Raw genomic sequence first — 19,273 nt, 5'->3', positions numbered from 1 at the left:
TTTCAAGGATAATAACAAAGTGGGAGAGGTGTTAATGGTGGGATAATGGGATGATTTTTCGATGTCCATTAGATGAGTACTTGGTAGACAAGTAGAGAAAGATAGATGAAGAGATGATCCTAGCTGTATAAAGGAGATGAAGGTTCATGACTTGCCGTGAGAGAAAAAGAAAGTTTCATGGGAAGAAGGGCTAATGATGAGTGGAGAGAGAGAAATAGGTTCTGAATAGTTCTGAAAATGACGGCAGGTTTGTGGGGAAGTGTTATCGTGTAAAGGGGATGAAAGGATTTGAAAGACAAGACATGACACACAGACTTTGAAAAGTCGGATGATGTGGCAGTTGAGTTAATTTTGTTAAGCACAATTCCTTTTTTTATTTTTTTTTATTTTTGAGAGGGCATGTAGAATAAGCACATTACTACTAACCTGAGGTACAGGAACCTGATGCCAGATCAATTTTTGAAAAGGTTTTAGCAACTTCTTTCTTTGCAGTTCATAACTGTACCTTTAGCTTCTATGATCGCCATGCATGTTTACCTACATTAGTATTGATGTGAGTTAGGCTTGGTCAGAAAATATTTTAGCTTCCTTTACCTGACAGTGTCTTACATAGCCAACTAATGGAGGATCAGGTTCTTCATTAGACTCTTGTGACCCCATCTTCACCTTGATTGATCCTCAGAAGATGGTCTTACTCTTCAATGTGCTTGATCCTCTTGTTTTTTGAAATTCTTCTTTAGTTGTTGATGAGGCCGTTGAGTTTTGCTTTCTTGTATCCCAATGGATGAGGTATGAATCATGACAAGTGAACTATTTCAGAAGTGCTTTTCCTTTCCATAGAAAAACCTGCAGAGTTAACATCATCATACCCAACAGGATTAAAAGCACTGTCACCTGAGGGGTAACACATGACCAGGTCTTGAGTTCCTTTATGGTATTTCAAACCTTTTGTGGGCAGTCTTCAAGTAAGATTCCTACGGATTTACACTTTGGATTCTATTCTGGAGTGGAGATACAGAAAAAAACAATTACACGCTTATCTAACTCTAGAATAAAAGAGAGTGATTGACTTGTCGCGCAGATGAAAGCCTTTGATTTTCCAATTTGAGACAGAAGTTTGATTGAAGAGGGAGATTTGGAGGTTAATTTGATTTCCCCCACTTTGTTTTCTGCTGCTTGTGGAGTGCCATGAGCTGCATCTCTACTCTTCCTTCAGCTTCAGTGATAGTAGGTGACGTACCAGGTTCTTTGTGGGACGTGGAGGATGATGTTGTGTTGTCTTTCACCAGTCTCCTTTATCTTACTCATTTTATCATCCTCCCTATTTAAAGCCTCAGATATTTCCCAGAGACCAGAGTTGGTTTATCATATTGATCATCACCGTTTCTTTCTTGACATGAGGAGGTGTCTTGTTGAATACCCCATGAGCACCTCCTACCATTTAGTGTGCCCTTTGTTGGAGACTTTAAGGCCTTGTTTTGTGGATTGTACCCCAGAAGGATTCCTTCGCTCTTCTTTTTGCATTAAGTTTCCCAAGCTGATCTTTCTTGTTGTCGAGAACATGGCATTTTCTTCCATTTGGCAGCTCATGGTGGGTTTTGATTCAGGAGGGACCTGATTAAATACCTGTTCTCCAAGTAGAAAGTAGTATTTACTGCTTTTACCCAGAATTTCTTGGCGATTCCATAGTCGATGAGCATTGTCCATGCAACATTTTCCAGTTCCGTTCTTTCTTTCAGTAATACCATTTTGCTGTGGAGTCCTTAGGTGTTGAGAGATTGTGCGTGATCCCTTCTTACCCCTCCTCCTTTGTTTTGTGAACTCATGTCCAGGTGACACTTGAGTTTGGCAGACTACAGACCAGGACCTGCTGAGTTAATTTATTCAGAGGTGAGAATCTTGCATATATAAATCCTTCATGCCACGGTTTCAGCTTCACTCATCTCATACCACTAGCTTGTGGAAATTCATAATTAATTCGGAGTGGATGTTCTTGTTTCCTTTGTCCACTAAGACCACTTGAGTGCCAAAAGAACCTTTCCACCTTTTCATTTACTGAGATTGTACCATTTACTTCCTTCTTAAGGATACATTCCCTTCCCGCAGGGCTTTCAGCGAGACGAGATTAATGATATTTTCAGCTATGAGCTTTTAAGCATCCACGATCCATAGTTCATCGCAGTCCGCTCCCTATCACTGTTCTCTGCTCATGCAAATCAAGGGTTAGATTTAGGAACCCAAACTAGTTTGGGTCCCTTGTTATGATAGAAAGGATGAATGAGGGCTTTCCAAGTCCATGCAGGCAACATCTGCTTTTTGCGAGTGGTACTTGGTCCTTTGTTAGTAGTCACTTCATCTGTATAATGCCCATTGTTCCCATAATGGGTACATAGCCAGTTATCAGGTACAGTGATATACTTGCTGTGCGGGTTGTAGGGAGTTTTCTCCCTTTGGAACCCGATGCCATGCTTGTTCCCTCTATTATTGAGATACATGGCAGTGACAGCATCTGAGGACCAGGTCCACTTCAGAGATTTTTCAAGATCAATTCTTACTTTCTCTAATTCAGCTTGAAGTTGCCGATTCTTCTCAAGTTCACTGCAGAGACTGGTTTTCACAATAGTTAACTCCTTTTCAAGCATGATGTGCATCTCACTAGCAACTTTCTTTCCTTTCCCAAGACTTACATTCCTATGTTCTCTATTGAGTCCCTCAATAGATTCCTCTAGATCAGTGCATATTACTAACATGTCATCCCTTTCTTCTTTAGTAGATGCAACTTTCTCTTCTAAAGTGTGTTTCTCATTGTTAAGACATTCTATTGTTTCTTTTAGATCAACAACTACTACCACCATATCATCTCTCTCATTTTACACACTAGTTATTCTGTCATTCAAGGCTTCCTTTTCTTTTTCAAGATTAGCTATGGTCTCATTTAAGTTCACTACACAGACCACTAGATCATTTCTAGATTGTTCTGCCTCTCGTAGTTCTATGGTCAGGATCTCCTTATCGTTTATAAGGCTATAATAGGCATCAATTAGGATATTAGATAAAGACCTTAGCTTCTTAGAAGAGTAGGATTTCAGATTTCTCTGAACATCCCTGAAGTTTACCTCATCGTCTTCATCATCATCATCTGACTGAGCCATCAACGCGAACAGTGAATTGTACTTCGTTGCTTTAGTTTACACTACCATCATGGAACTATTTTCTGTATCTGATTCCCATTCAGATTCACCAGAGGAGTCTCCCCAAGCAGCAAGGGCCTACTTAACAATATTGTCTGTAGCACTTTTTTGATTGAATCTTTTATCTGGAACCAGGTTCCTTTTTCCTGCTTTTTCAGGATTTTGCTTATATTGCTCTCGTTTCGCGAGTGGGCAGTATTTGATGAAATTCCTTGAATTTCCACATCTGTGACAGCAATCATTGTTCCTTATTTTACTTGAACTGCCCCACTTTGGTATACCACCATTTCTTCGAACCATCTTTTGAAATCTCTTAGTAAGATAGGCCATATCACTATCTTCATCACTCGAGTCACTGCTTTCAGCCTTAAGTACCAGGTTCTTTTCCTTCTTTGGCTCTCTTCTTTCACTGTCTTTCTTTCTTTTCATCTGTTATGTCTTCAGATTACCAATCAACTCATCCATGGTTAGAGTTTGTAAATCTTTAGCTTCCGTGATGGAATTTACCTTACTTTCCCAAGACCCCAGTAGAACACTAAGGATTTTCCTTACAAGCTTGTTTCTGGGAATAATATCTCCAAGTGAGTGAAGCTCATTTATGATGGAGGTGAATTTGGTGTGCATATCTTGTATGGACTCATCATCCTTCATCCTAAAGAGCTCATATTCAGTGGTGAGCATGTCGATCTTGGATTGTTTGACCTGAGTAATTCCTTCATGTGCGGTTTGTAAAGCTTCCCATATTTCTTTGGCAGTATCACACGTTGATACTTTGTTGTACTCATCAAGTCCTATGCCACATATCAAGATTTTCTTGGCACGATAGTTCTTTTCTACAACATTTTTGTCAATGTTGCTGTACTCTTTTCTTCCTTTGGGCACCATTGGTCTTGTTTCTTCAAGCTTCTTTATGGGAATATGTGGACCATCACAAATGATGTCCTATAGTTCTGAATCTTCTGTTATTATAAAATCATGTATCCGGGTCTTTCACCAGCCATAATATTGACCATTGAATCTGGGAGGTCTATAGGTTGATTGTTCTTCTTCAAAGTTTGGTGGAGTAGCCATTGCGGATCCTTCCTAGGTGTTAGCCTGATAGGAAAAACCTGCTCTGATACCAATTGTTAGTTTATATGAGTCTACCAAACTATAGAGTACCTGATCCTCTATGAGATGATGCTTAGAATACAGTAAAAACTGAAAGTAAGGAAGGCAGGGAGTTTTCTACGTGGAAAAATCCCACACAAGGGGATCAAAAAACCACGACCTACTCTTGTAGGCTTTTTAACTCTACTAATTTGCAATCTCCCCATTACAAGCCACTTTGCAAAAACCCTATTGCAAAGACTTCAACTAACTTGTGATGCACCAACCATAAGCCACTCTATAACTATCCTAGTTACAAAGGCTTTAAACTTATGACTATCCCTATTCACAACATAAACTCTGAAGTTTACAAATTTTGGTTTGATCCTAAGACAACGCTTGTAGGAAAGCAAACTAGGAATAACAGTGACGAACAAATAACAAGATTACAACTCAACTATGGATGAACATAAACTCACTAAGAAGCTGATCCTTAGTAAAGTTGTCTTCTTGTTCTTGACACACCAGTAACTTCAATGCTGGATGAATACTTTTGTTGCTTGAGAGAATATCACTTAATGCATGAGAGATGGTGTGTCTTGCACCACGTTGTTTTATCACAAAAGGTAACACAATGGATAGTGATGTCAACTCTTGGTGTACGCTTCTTCCCAATAAGAAGTGATTACTGTAATGTCTGCACAACCACTTTTAGGCAGTTGCGTTCCAGCTGGATAGTGGACTTTGTCCTTTTGTCAGGACACACCAATGGACCAGGTCCTAGTTGTGTTCCTCTTTTGTGATAGTTGTTAGATGGTCACTTTCTTCTGCTACATTCCAGCTATGCATTTGACTTGTACCTCTGTTAGAGAACCCTAAGGGAGTAGGTCCCTGTTGTGTTTCTCTTTATATTGATTGCGTACAGTCACTGACTTGTGCTTGTGTCGGAGAATCCTAAGGGACCAGGTCACCAGGTCCCTGTTGTGTTCCTCCATGTGGTCGTTCACCCATTTGCTGATTTTCAGACTTCGACCAGGTCACATAAAATGTATACCCTGTGGGCCAGGTTCTCTATCTGTTTCTTCATGACAAGTTTGTTAGATCATCAAAACATAAGAAGAATAAGGCCAAGGCATTGAAAATCCATCACTTATCCTTCTGGCACACTAGACAAGTTTGCACATAATACGCTATGTCATCTCGCATGCACGACCAATAACAGACCAAAGACCTAGTACAACACTGGCATGGATAACTATCATACATTGAGTAATGACTCTCTCTCATCATACACCATATAATGTCTCCAAATTTAGGCACATAAACTCACATATCGTGGTAAATAATAAGCCATCTTCCATCCAAAAACATCTCATCTTTCCATGGGTTGCTAACTTTATAAGCTGCTTGGCTGCTGGATTATGTTGCATGCCTTATTTTATAGCCTCATGAATTTCCCAAATTGTTGAAGTGATGAAATCAAGCTTGGGTTCCTGTCTCAAGGCATTGGCTACAACGTTACCTTTGCCCGGCTTATACTGCAACATATTATCAAAGTCAGCCAAGAAGTCCTGTTACCTAGCCTACTTTGGTGTGAGCTTTTTTTGTCTGAAAGTAGCTAGTGGACATATTATAAATCATGACCATGAACCTCGACCCGAGCAAGTAATGTCTCCATGTGAGAAGGCAATGCATAATAACAGTTATCTCCTTCTTTTGCATTGTGTAGTGCTATTTTGTCTCATTCAAATTACGGCTCTCTGAATGCTATGTGATGCCTATCCTACATTAAGACACCCCAACGGTAAAATATGAAGCATACATATGTACCTCAAACGTATTGGCAAAGTTAGGCAATGCCAAGACTGGCTCCTCTAATACAGTTACCTTAAGGCCTTCAAATGCCGTTTCACAATGCTCTCCAAACCTATTTGTTACATCCCATACTTTCGTACGTGAAGTGTGTCTTAAGTGAGTTGAATTAAGCACGGAGAGAAAGACATTCTCGATTTTATAAGTGTTTAAAACTATGTGTAGCACATGTTTGACAGTTTAGAGTTAAATGAATCGAAAAAAATAAATTTCGCCGAAAATCGACAAGTTGGGAACGTTATAACCCGTAATTTTAGGGTAAGACTAGGAGTACTTAACATGCTAAGAAGGTCATATTATGAAGTATTTGAATCGTATAATCATCGTATGTTAAGTTTTGAAGTCAAGCAAGTTGTAAAACAAAAATCGGCAAAAGTTATTGCAATTTACGTTCATAAGTTTATAGAAAATTTGGGTCTAATATCATTGATCTTTTCTCCCAATATACTTAGTGTTATGAGGCCATCCGACAACCAAATTGAAGGTCTAGGAGTCTAGTTCCTCGTATTAAATCATTCATCAAACATCATCAAAATAGAGAGATATTCGTATTTTTGTAAGATTGTAGAGGCATCCCCCTCTGGGACCCACATTCGGTGGAAGGTTCTGCCTTTCTATTTAAAGTGATGCCACCTTATCTTTATTTACATTTTGACCAAAACTGATTCCCAACATCCCAAAGATACCTTCAAGGGTCTCCAAACCTTTCTATGTAAGATCCACAAGGTTCTAATCTAATTCTCTCATCGGAAAGATCGTAAATCTTGAAAAAGCTCGATTTCTACACTTCATAGTCAAGTTGTGGCTTGTTTTGAGTTGTGAAGAAGCTTGCTAGAGGCTGGTTCTTGAAATCAAAGGTAATAATCTTTATCTTCTTCATGTGTATGATGTAGTTGAGGTTCTGGTCCTGTTTAATCGTTGAGAACATACAAGATTTCCGATAGAAGTCATAAATTAGTTGTTGTGCTATGTTATTGGGGTTGTTCTTGTTGTGTTGGGTTGCTACAAATATGGTATATTTTAATTCATGTAATTTTAATGATTTTACAAGGTTTATTTGGAATATAGGCTTGAATAATTGCCATAGAAACGGTTGTAAAGCAAGCATGTTGCTCATTAGTTAGTTAGTGTGTTCTCATGTTGATGTTAGTGTTGTTTTATTTGTTGTGTGACATGTTAGGACTGGTGTTGTGGTGTGGAGGTTCTGAAGATATCCATGTATATGTAATTATGTGTTATTGATGGTGTTATAAGGATTAGTTGGGAGTTAGGTGAAGATATAAGCTGTAGAATCATGTATAGAGTGAATTGTCGTTCGTCGGCTAATTGTTACGTTACTCCTCATTAATAGTAATATTGTTTTTATGTAACTTGATTTGCGGAGATGGTTGGTTCCGTTAGTGTCGTGGAAAGGTTGACTTATAGGTTGTAAGGCTATTCGTTATTCCCTTCCTTGGCATAAATCTATAGTAAGTCTCCCTCAAGAAAAGTAAGTTCCAAATGAAATGCTTAGAAATGTATCCAACGACTCCCTCTAGAATATGCATCACAAACCTTGTGCTCTTTGAACTTTGACTTGGGAAGACCATGAACCAGGTCCTTCTGAACCAGTTTATTCAGTAGATAGAAGCTTGCATGCCCCAATCTTCTGTGCTACAGCTCAGCATCATCATCAACTGCTTTCAAGCAACTCAGATCACCACTTTGTAGGGACTCAAAATTAGCTACGTAGATATTCTTGTATCTTTTGGCCACAAGTACCATTTCACCAGTTACTAGATTTGTAACTGTGCATATCTTTGACAGGAGTTCCACTTTGTTTCCTTTATCACATATTTGAGAAACACTCAAGAGACTGTACTTGAGACCATTTACATAGTACACATTCTCAATAGAGTGAGTGAGTGATTTTCCCAATCTTTCCAACTCCAAGAATGTATCCCTTTTTCTATTGCCAAAGGATACACTCCCTCCTTGTAGGGCTTTTAGTGAAAGAAAGTGCATGGTATTCCCAGTCATGTGCTTTGAGCATCCACTGTCCATAAATCATTGTTGACTGCTTCCTTTCACTATTCCTCGCACAATGAAATCAAGGGTTAGATTTAGGTACCCAAGCAAGTTTGAGTCCCTTGTAATAAACAAGAGGATGAATAAGTGTTATTCTAGTCCATGCAGGTAACATGCACTTTTTATGGGTGGCACCTGGTCCTTTTTTAGCAGTTACTCTTTCAGCAAAAACTTTGTTTTTTTGAAGATACTGAATCCTGGATTGTCAATTTTTTTTTGAAATGCCCATTGATCCCACAGTGGGTACACAGCCAATTATCAGGTACAATAACACATTTGCTATGAGGGTTATAAGGAGTTCTCTCCCTTTGAAATCCTATTCCCTGCCCGTTTCCACCATTGTTAACGTACATGGTAGTAATAGCATCCGAGGACCAGGTCCACTTAAGATACTTCTCAAGATCATTTTTTACTTTTTCCAATTCTGCTTGAAGTTGTCGATTTTTCTCAAGTTCAGCACATAAAACTAGTTTATACAACATTTAACTCATTTTCAAGCCTAATATGTGCTTCGCTAGCAACCTTTTTTTCCTTTCTCAGAATTTCCAGGCCTACATTCTGCTTTGAGTTCCTCTATTATTTCCCTCAAGTCTATAATCACAACTAAGATGTCATCTCTTTCTTGCTCCAATGCATCAACTTTCTCCACTAAGTCATTCTTTTTTTTACTGAAATTTTCAGTGGTTTCTTTTAAGTCAACAACTACTACCATCAGATCGTCTCTTTCATGTTCTACACTAGCAATTTTCTTAGTTAGAACATCCTTTTCATTTTCTAGATTACCTATGGTTTCTTTCAAATCAACTATACAGACTACCAAGTCATCTCTAGTTTGTTCAGCATCTCCTAATTCTATGATTAAGGCATCCTTATCATCTACAAGACTATGATAGACATCAATTAACGCATTTGCTAATGACATGAGTTTCGTAGGAGAGTGGGATTTCAGATTTCTTTGAACATCCTTAAAATTTACCTCATCATTATCATCATCTTCGTCATTGTCTGATTGAGCCATCAAAGAAAATATTGAATCATATTTATTGGCTTCACCTTCAACTACCATTATAGAGCTATCACTTGCATCATTTTCTTCATCAGACTCATTGGAGGAATCTCCCCATGCTGCAAGAGCTTGTTTCACAACATTGTCTGCAACGTTCTTTCTTTTGAAGCGTTTGTAAGGAACCAGGTTCCTCTTGGATGCTTTATTAGAGTTGTGTTTGAAATGTTCTTTCTTCAAGAGAGGGCAATCCTTGATGAAATGCCCTGGCTTTCCACATTTATGACAGAGGTCATAATTCTTTGATTTGCTGGAACTACCTCTCTTTGGTATGCACCGTTCCTTCGAACCATTTTTTGAAACCTTCTGATTAAGTAAGCCATGTCACTGTCCTCCTTACTTGGGTTATTGCTTTCAGCCTTGAGTACCATATTCTTTTCTTTATTTGGTTCTCTTCTTTAATAGTCCTTCTTTTTCTTCAATTCGTAGGTTTTCAGATTTCCAACTAGCTCATCTATGGTCAGCGCCTGCAAATGCTTTGCTTCAGTAATGGCATTCACTTTACTCTCCCATGAACTGGGGAAAACACTGAGAATTTTCCTCATGAGCTTATTCCTAGGAACGATTTCACCAAGTGAGTGTAGCTCATTTATAATGGAAGTGAATCTTGTATGCATGTCTTGAATAGATTTATCGTCCTTCATTGTAAAGAGCTCAAACTCAGTGGTGAGCATGTCAATCTTAGATTGCTTTACTTGAGTGGTTCCCTCGTGTGCTGTTTGTAAAGCTTCTTATATCTCCTTAGCGGATTGACAGGCTGAGATCATGTTTTATTCATCAGGCCTATGCCACACACCAAAAGTTTCTTGGCACGAAAGTTTTTCTCCACAACTTTCCTCTTTGCATCGTTGTATTCTCTCCTCGTCTTAGGCACAGGGTCTCCGACCTTCTTTGTTGGGACATAAGGGCCATCACAAATAACATCCCACAACTCAGAATCTTCTGTCATGATAAAGTCATGCATTCTTGTCTTCCACCACCCATAGTATTGCTCATTGAACTTGGGTGGTCTGTAGGTAGACTGACCCTCTTCAAAATTTGGTGGAGTAGCCATGAGGATCTTTTCTTGGTGTTAACCCGATAGAAAGAACCCGCTCTGATATCAATTGAAAGAATATATGAGTCCACCAAACTATATAGAGACTAGGTCCTATATAGTTTCAACAGATAATGCTAATGAAACAGTAAGTAAATGGAACAGAGAACTTTTACGTGGAAAAATTCCTACTCAAGGGGATAAAAAACCACGACCTACACCGGTAGGATTTCAACTTAATTATGAGCAAACTTTAGATTACAACCTATGCAATCTAGGAATTAAACTCTCAATCCCTCACTAACTTGTAATACACCTATTACAAGCCACTTTGCATTACACTCATTACAAAGACTTCAACTCATGACTAGCTCTAATCACGACACAAACACTGAAGGTTTGTGGTTTACAAGTAGTTCCTAATTAAAGCTTCTAGATAAGCAAAGTAAGAATTACAATGAAGAACAATTACAAAGTTACAACACAACTAAGGACATACAAGATACTTGCTGTAGGAACTGGTTCGTAGTAGTGTTGTACTTTGTTCTTGATACACCTTGAGAATTGAATGCTCGATTGTCAGATCTTGGAGTGCTTGAATGAATTCTCAGGTGTTCAAGTGATGTTTTGTTGTAATGCTCTTTGTTAATACAACTTGGATGACATCACTTGAATGATATAATCACTTGGTTGGTCAATGAGAAGTAACTGTTGTACTATGCTGCACTTGTATGTATAGTGCATACAGTTGACTTTCCAGTTGTAGATAGTTGACTTCGTTTTGCTGTCAGGGGAACCCAAGAGAATTAGGTCTATGTGTTGATTCTTTATCTTCTGAAGTCCTAGCAACTCACATTAGCTTAAGTCCGTTGATTTGAGTTGTGTACCAAGTGTATCGGGTTCCTTATCTGATTCTTTGACAGTAAATTTGTTAGATCATCAAAATATAAAGCTAAGCTACTGTAAACCCATCAATTACAATTAACTATGGCAATTTCAATTGTTGTCCGCAACTTGTCTGGGCATGAAGTAATTTGAAATTTCAAGCTAGCTATGTGCATTTAAAAAGAGAAAAGAATCGTGCACAGCCAATTGTATAATGCAAAATAGTGATGCCAATAATATACATGCAAGTAATTGGACGAGCTGCCACACATCAAAATCCAGATTACTACTCCCTCCGATCCAAACTAAGCGATTTTTTGGTTGTTTTCACACATATTAAGCTTAATTGTGGTACAATTAGTTCAAATAGAAACTCACCTTTTAACATTAATTAGCAATGAAATTGATCATTTTAACCTTTACTAGCACTTCACATAAATACTCCTAACACATACTTCAACATTATTTACTCCAAGGGCAATGTAGGGAAAAAATAATTAATTCAGTCTTGAAATCTGGAAAAATTACTTATTTTGGACCACAAAGAAAAAGCTAAAAAATCACTTATTATGGACCGGTGGGAGTAACAAATATTACTACTAATTAATTAAGCATTAATATCAAAATGCTGAAAGGGAGTCTTGGAAGTTGCTGCCATGTGACCAGGAGGTCACAAATTCGAGCCGTGGAAATAGCCTTTTGCTAAAATGAATGATAATGCTGTGTACAATAGATCCTTGTGGTCTGGTCCTTTCCCGAATTCCCGCATAATGGGATCATAGTGAACCAGATTGCCATTTCTATTATCAAAAGGCTGAGCATACAATTTAGGTAAAAGCACGCAGGATTTATGAGTCAACAATTCGTAGATAGGTAAAAAAAAAAGGTACACCGATTTTTTCTGGATGATATGTGTCTTTTGACAGTTACAGCCATCCATGGTGATATGGAGTATTAAGGTTTAAGGATGGAAGATAATAAACGAAATATTAAAAGAAAATAGGAAAACGAGTTCTATATGCTCAAAGAAATTATTTGCCGCCGTTTTCCTCACGCTGGTTCTTATTTTAAGCAGTGGTAATTAACTTCTTGCACTTCCCTTTAGTTCTACATTTGACGCTTAGCCAAAATAACAACAACAATAATAACATACCCACAGTAATTTTACAAGTGAGGTCTAGAAAGGTTATGTGTACACAGATCTCACCCCATAAAGAGATTGATCAAATAGACCTTAGACTGCTACTTAGCTACAGGGGTAATCCGACGAATTTTAATTTGTATCCTAAAGCCAAACTTTATGAGAGGCCTTAAATTTTTATTTTTTTTATTATTTATTTGAAGTCTATTTTTTAAACTTTTCTTAGATACAAAGTTATTAATAATTTTCTTATAATCAATAACTCCTAATAAGTATTTCCCAATTGACAATATAACTAATCCATTTAACATTTCTTATTCTTAGGTAAGATTTTATCAATTTTAATTTTGAAAACTTCTTTCCGCGGAAGAAACAGTAACATGACTTATGAACATTATTTCATAAGCAATTTAGGCATTTGAAAAAAAAAATCAAATCTTTTTATTTGATTAAGTGTATCATTTAAACTGCTATCTTCTAATTGTACTATTTTTCTTAATACTTTTAATTCAGAAAATAAATCTAAACCATCAATATCGAATTGATTATTATGCTTTAAGGAACATTCAAGATTAAGTCACTATTTTTTTTTCAAGTTTCCAACATCTAGTGATCTTAGTTTTTACTGCCAAATAGAAAATCAAAAATATTTTCATATACTTCAAATTGTTCAAATCTATTTTGAAGTGACAAAATAGCCTTGTCTATTATGTATAAAAGTAATCAACTCTAAAGGACTCTTCGAAAGATTTCGAGATTTTATTATCAATATTCGCATCAAATTGTAACTTCCTATATATCACACGTTTCTTACGAAATTCGGGTTCGATATTCATTTCAAGTGCAATTTCCTTGGTAGAAATCATAGCAGTTGCAAATCCTTCTTCTCTATATTTTTTAAAGAAAGAAATCAAATTTTCACTTTATAGGACTCTTTTTTAAACTTATACAGAGTCTATTAGGTATAACAAAAAATGGGTCCCCCACAAATATGGAACCTAAAGCGGTTGCTTTACTTGCTTTAGGGGAGGGTGCCCCCTGCTTAGCTAGTATATTCATCTGGTATTCGAGGAGGGGGAAAAAGAAGAAAAACCAAACACTTGCTGTATGGGTCCAAATTTGGACGACCACGACCGTTGACGAGTACGACCAACGATGAGACCCTCGTAGTTCGATGTCCTATGAAGGACAACAGACAAGCAGACAGAGACGGTACGACTCTTACAGTAGTGTAGGTCCAATAGATGGTATTAGGAATATTCCTTCGAATATTCCCCATAATATGTCTTTTAGGGTGCATAAGGGTTTCGTCCCTTATATATAGCAGAAGATAACCTTGTAAGGGGGGCTTCTTGGATTTTTTAAGCAAAGAACACTGACTGTAACACCTTTCCACTAAAACAATCAGCATCTTTGACGTTCAATCATTCACTTTCACAAAATCAAGGAATATTATCTGTTGTATTCATCTTATATATCTTTTGTTCTAGAGATTACTACACTTAGCTAAGATTTACCCCGATCATATTCTTTGATTGATTTGTTCGAAAATGTTACAATATCTTTTGAGCCAAACAATTTGGCGCCATCTGTAGGGATTTCTATAGTTGAGATCTTAGTTTCGTCTCGATCCTCGAAAGAAATAATCACCTCTCCTTAGCCTCGCAAAGGCCAACAATGGCAGGAAGGGAGAAGCAAGATTAAAGGCAATAGTAGGTGTCACGAACAACCTTCTGGATTTCGTCAACGAAGTCGGTAGGGAAGACAATGAAAATGCAACGCCAAGTACTACACCCGAGGGAGAGATCTCACCCCCCGCACGATGGTGTGACTATCTCGTGCGAGAGGGAAACCTCAACATCCGCAGTAGGAGAAGCACCACTAGCTGTGAAAAGGCTATTATAAGAGTGGTTGAAAAACACCTTGAGCAACATACTCGACAAACCCGCTCAAAGGGATATCGGAGGCAAAATACCCGTAGAAACTGCAGCTGTAGCCGATGAGCCAGAAACTCCACGAACATGTAACGCTCATACTGTCATTGATGCAGGTAAAGATTCACTTGCGGCCATCTTAAAGAAAATGGAAGAGATGAAGAACGAGAACAAAACGCTCCGTGATAAGATGAAGGAGCATCATGAAAGGGTCGATAAAATACCAGGCGCTCCGAAGTTGCTACCAAAACGTGATGTAGGACGATTCATCAAACAACCATATAGTGAAGGGGAGGCTCCCCACTCTATTCCGAAAACCTTCAAAATGCCACCATACTTGAAAATGTATGATGCCACCACGGACCCGGAAGATCACATAATCCACTACGTCACTGTAGTAAAAGGCAATGATCTATCGAAAGAATAGGTGCCATCGGTGCTGTTGAAAAAGTTCGGCAAAACTCTGATAGGGGGAACGCTGACATGGTATTCCCAACTACTGGCACAGTCAATATCAACGTTCGAGGAAATGGCAGATAAATTCATCACCGCCCATGCGAGAGCGAAAAAGGCAGAAGCCAAGGTAAATGACATCTTCGTCGTTAGGCAGACGACAAGCGAGGGACTTCGGGATTTCCTAGCCTAATTCAACAGGGTAAGAATGAGCCTACCAAACGTATCAGAAGGGATGACGGTAACAGCCTTCCAAAATGGATTAAATAGAAGCGGGTCGAAAGCAACCAAAAAACTGCTAAGTAGGCTCATGAAATACCCTCCCACCACGTGGGAAGAAATTCATAACGCCTATTGTGCCAAAGTAAGGGCAGATGAGGACGACTTGAATGGCCCACTCCAACAACTAACATCGGTCTAGACCGAAACAAGGAGAGATCGCTGCAACGACGGTCGGAGGGATCAGTTGTCCCGTTTCAATTGAGAAAGGCATCAGGCCTACATCCGGGCATCCATCTCGTCTCCTCCACAACATGCAGACGTCACGCTCCGACATACTGTGCTACACTGAAACAAAAGAGGTATGACTCCGCTGCTATCTGCTCATAACTTTTGCGTTTCTCCTTCAAAAATAGTGTACGGAGTGGAAAAGCTCGGTACAAAGGTGCAGTGGCTGCAAAAAATAAAGTCAGATCCGAGCACCCGAAGATTGAACGTTCTGTGTGAATTCCACCAGGAAAGGGGACACAAGACCGAAGACTGCATAGGTCTACGACAGGAAGTGGTAAGAATGTTAAACCAGGGACACTTGAAAGAACTGCTGATCGATCGAGGATGGGTCAACTTTGCTCGTGGATGCAATCAACCTCAAGGACCCCAAAAACCACCATCACCAGCTCGTACCATACAAATGATCATTGGCGGCAGCGATGATACGGTAATTAACCATGTAAAATTCACCACCACACACAAACTCAAGCGAACAGTCACCCATGAATGGTATAACGACCTCGAAGATAGTATCATCTTCGGTAAGTCGGATACCAATGGTTTGTCTTTCCCTCACTATGATGCTTTGGTTATAACTTTACGTATTGCAGATACCAATGTAAAAAGAATAATGGTGGATAACGGAAGCGGCGTGTGTATTATTCACCCACGAGTTCTCATGAAAATGAGGCTCAAGGATAAGATAGTACCGTGTTGCATAACGCTAACGGGTTTTAATAATACAATGGAACGAACCTCTGGAAAGATAGTGCTGCCCGTTCTGGCAGGAGGAGTCACCCTAGAAACAACATTCCACGTCATGAACCAGGAAACAACCTACAACTCTATTAGAGGACGCCCATGGATACACTCCACACGAGCCGTCTCATCGAGTTTCTACCAAGTAATAAAATTTCCTACCCCATGGGAAATATTCAGCATCCGGGGCGAGCAACGCACCACCCAAGAATGCTATTGAATCACCCAAGACTGCACTCATACCCAACAACTAAAGGGGGAAAGTGCGGAAGCATAGAAATTAGCCATATCGGGAACCAAACCCGATATACAGATAGAGGACATCAAAGAACCGAATGTCGTAGAAGCTTGCAAGGCAACCGTAGAAGATCTCAACCCCGTTCAGTTAGACAGTACCGATAACACGAAAAAAGCTTATATCGGACACAACCTCTCAGAACCAGGTAAGTTTCATGAGTTCTTAGCTAACAATGGCAATTTATTTGCCTTTTCCCCCTTAGATATGTCGGGAATCCCAAAAGATATCGCCACACACAAGCTGAATGTCGACCCTCTCTGGCCACCAGTGCGGCAAATGAGGAGAAAGTTCAACACCGCAATCAATGATGCAGTTAGCAAAGAAGTTGATAAGTTGCTCGCTAACGGCTACGTCCGAGAATCAAAGTATCCTCAGTGGGTCGCCAATGTGTTCGTGGTAAAACAGAAGAACAAAAAGTGGCGGATGTGTGTCAACTTCACCGACCTAAACAAAACATGCCCAAAGGATTCTTTTCCATTACCACATATCGACCAACTCATCGACGCAATGGCGGGGCATGAACTTTTGAGCTTCTTGGACGCCTATTCTGGTTATAACCAGATTATAATGGCAGAAGAAGACCAAGAAAAAACCACCTTCATCACTCACTAAGGAACATACTGCTGCAGAGTCATGCCGTTTGGACTCAAGAGTGCGGGGGCGACGTATCAAAGATTGGTCACCAGAATGTTCAAAGAACAACTCGAAAAGACTATGGAGGTCTACATTGACGACATGCTGGTGAAGTCAAAAAGGAAAGAGGATCACATTGGTCATCTGAAGGAAGCCTTCGAAATATTGAGGCGATACGGGATGAAACTGAATCTCGAAAAAATACGCCTTTGGCATAACCTCAAGAAAATTCCTTGGCTTTTTGGTGTCGCAAAGGGTATCGAGTCAACCCGGATCAGATCAAAGCCATCGAAGGAATACCAGAAATGTTAACCAGCAAAAAATAGGTATAGAAATTGACGGGGTGAATAGCCGCCCGGTCAAGGTTCATCTCGCGGTCATTAGATATATGCCATAAGTTTTTTATTGTACTGAGGAAGGACCGCGGGCTACAATGGAGTTTAGAATGTGTCGACGCCTTGAGAAAACTAAAAGCGTACCTATCCTCGCCACCACTACTCGTCAAGGCAGACCCGGGCGAGTGCCTCCTAGTGTACCTAGCAGTCTCCAAAGTCACGGTAAGTGCAGTTCTGGTACATGAAAACAAAGGTACGCAATCTCTAATTTATTATATCAGCAAAACCTTAGTTGATGCCAAAACAAGGTACCCCCACCTTGAGAAATTAGCCCTGGCATTAGTCGTAGCTTCACGAAAGCTCAGACCATATTTTCAATATCACCCCATAAAAGTGGTGACAACCTTCCCCCTCAAGGGAATCCTACACAAACCCGAGCTATCGGGTAGATTGGCCAAGTGAGCCATATACTTGAGCGAGCATGATATAACATTCCAACCGTGAACTGCTATAAAGTCGCAGGTGCTCGCTGATTTTGTCACCGATTTCAGCGTGGAAGTATCGCCTGAAGTAGAGCAGGAGGCACTCCGCGCTTCCGCACACTCCGACCTCTGGGTCCTCTACACCGAAGGCGCATCTAATATATCAGGATCAGGACTGGGATTCGTCCTCGAGGTTCCTACGGGCGAAGTAATTCGCCAGTCCATACGATGCCTCGAGATGACTAACAACGAGGCCGAGTATGAAGCTGTGATTGTAGGATTGAAATTAGCCCTCAAATACAGCTTTCGACGACTCGTCCACCATTGCGATTCTCAACTCGTGGTAAATCAAGTCACCGGGACTTTCCAAATCAAAGAACAGAGACTACAAAAGTATTAGTCAGAAATTCACAAACTGTTGCCAGAATTCGATGAGTCCCGCCTCGACCAGATACCCAGGGCACAAAATATTGAAGCGGATGGTCACGCCAAACTAGCGGCGACCACTAGAAATATCAACAAGGAAAACGTGGTCACTCTTGTCCATTCCTCAATAGACCAGGTCGAGGTACATTCTGTAAACCTAACTTGGGACTGGCGCAATCGTATCGTAACATATTTGCAGGATGGAACACTCCCACAAGATAAGAAAGAAGCCAAAAAGCTTCGAATACAAGCATCCAGATACAACCTCGTAAACTGTGATCTTTACAAGAGAACATTCGGCGACCCCCTGGCCAAGTGTCTTAGGCCGAATAAAACAAGGTGAGTACTAGAAGAAGTACGATGGGCATTGCGACACCCATACAGGAAATCATGCCCTCGTTAGATGCCTCATCCGCGCCGGATACTACTGGCCTACCATGAAAAAGAAAGCCACAGATTATGTCAGGAAGTGTGAACATTGTCAAAAATACGCCCCTATGATATACCAAGAAGGAGAACTCCTACATTCCTTCACTTCACCATGGCTATTCATAAAGTGGGGGATGGATATTGTCGGACCCCTCCCAGCAGGGCGAGGTAAGGTACGCTTCCTTTTGGTTTTAACTGACTATTTTTCTAAATGGGTGAAAACAGGTGCATACACTCAAATACGTGAGCAAGAAGTTATTGCATTCATATGGAAAAATATAATATGCCGCTTTGACATTCCCAAAGAAATCAGCTGTGACAACGGACCTCAGTTCGTCGGAAAATTAATGACCGAGTTTTTCAAAAAATGGCACATCAAGCGGATACTCTCCACACCATACCATCCCGCCGGCAACGACCAAGACGAATCCTCCAATAAAGTGATACTGAATATATTTAAAAAAAGGGCTATGGCCTGAACTACTGACAGAAGTACTATGGGCATACCGCATTATGCCAAAAACTAGCACAGGCGAGACGCCATATTCACTAGTCTACGGGACTGACACAATTATACCCGTCGAAGTCGGAGAACCTAGCTTGCGATACTCCAAAGAAAGCGGACCAAGCAACGACGAAAGCAGGCTACAAGATCTAGGTGAAGTTGAAGAATGAAGAGATATGGCCCACA

The 19,273-nt window shown here is 39.8% G+C and overlaps 2 protein-coding genes across 2 annotated transcripts; both read right to left on the bottom strand.

Annotated features, from left to right (window-relative positions):
- Positions 1-3,623: 3,623 nt before the first annotated feature.
- On the bottom strand, positions 3,624-4,076 carry LOC138873377 (uncharacterized). Its single transcript, XM_070151844.1, has one exon. It carries the CDS (start codon positions 4,074-4,076, stop codon positions 3,624-3,626), a length of 453 nt encoding a protein of 150 aa, XP_070007945.1.
- Positions 4,077-8,380: 4,304 nt separating this feature from the next.
- LOC138873376 (uncharacterized) lies at positions 8,381-9,653 on the bottom strand. Its single transcript, XM_070151843.1, has 3 exons — positions 9,543-9,653; positions 8,742-9,492; positions 8,381-8,643 (listed from the first exon to the last, which is right to left on the bottom strand). Exons 1-3 carry the CDS (start codon positions 9,651-9,653, stop codon positions 8,381-8,383), a joined length of 1,125 nt encoding a protein of 374 aa, XP_070007944.1.
- Between the last annotated feature and the right edge of the window lie 9,620 nt (positions 9,654-19,273).

The sequence above is a fragment of the Nicotiana sylvestris genome, chromosome 7 (genome assembly GCF_000393655.2).
Source record: "Nicotiana sylvestris chromosome 7, ASM39365v2, whole genome shotgun sequence".
NCBI lineage: Eukaryota > Viridiplantae > Streptophyta > Magnoliopsida > Solanales > Solanaceae > Nicotiana > Nicotiana sylvestris.
The sequence above is the reverse complement of the archived record's forward strand: the minus strand, read 5'-3'. Positions and strand labels throughout refer to the sequence as shown.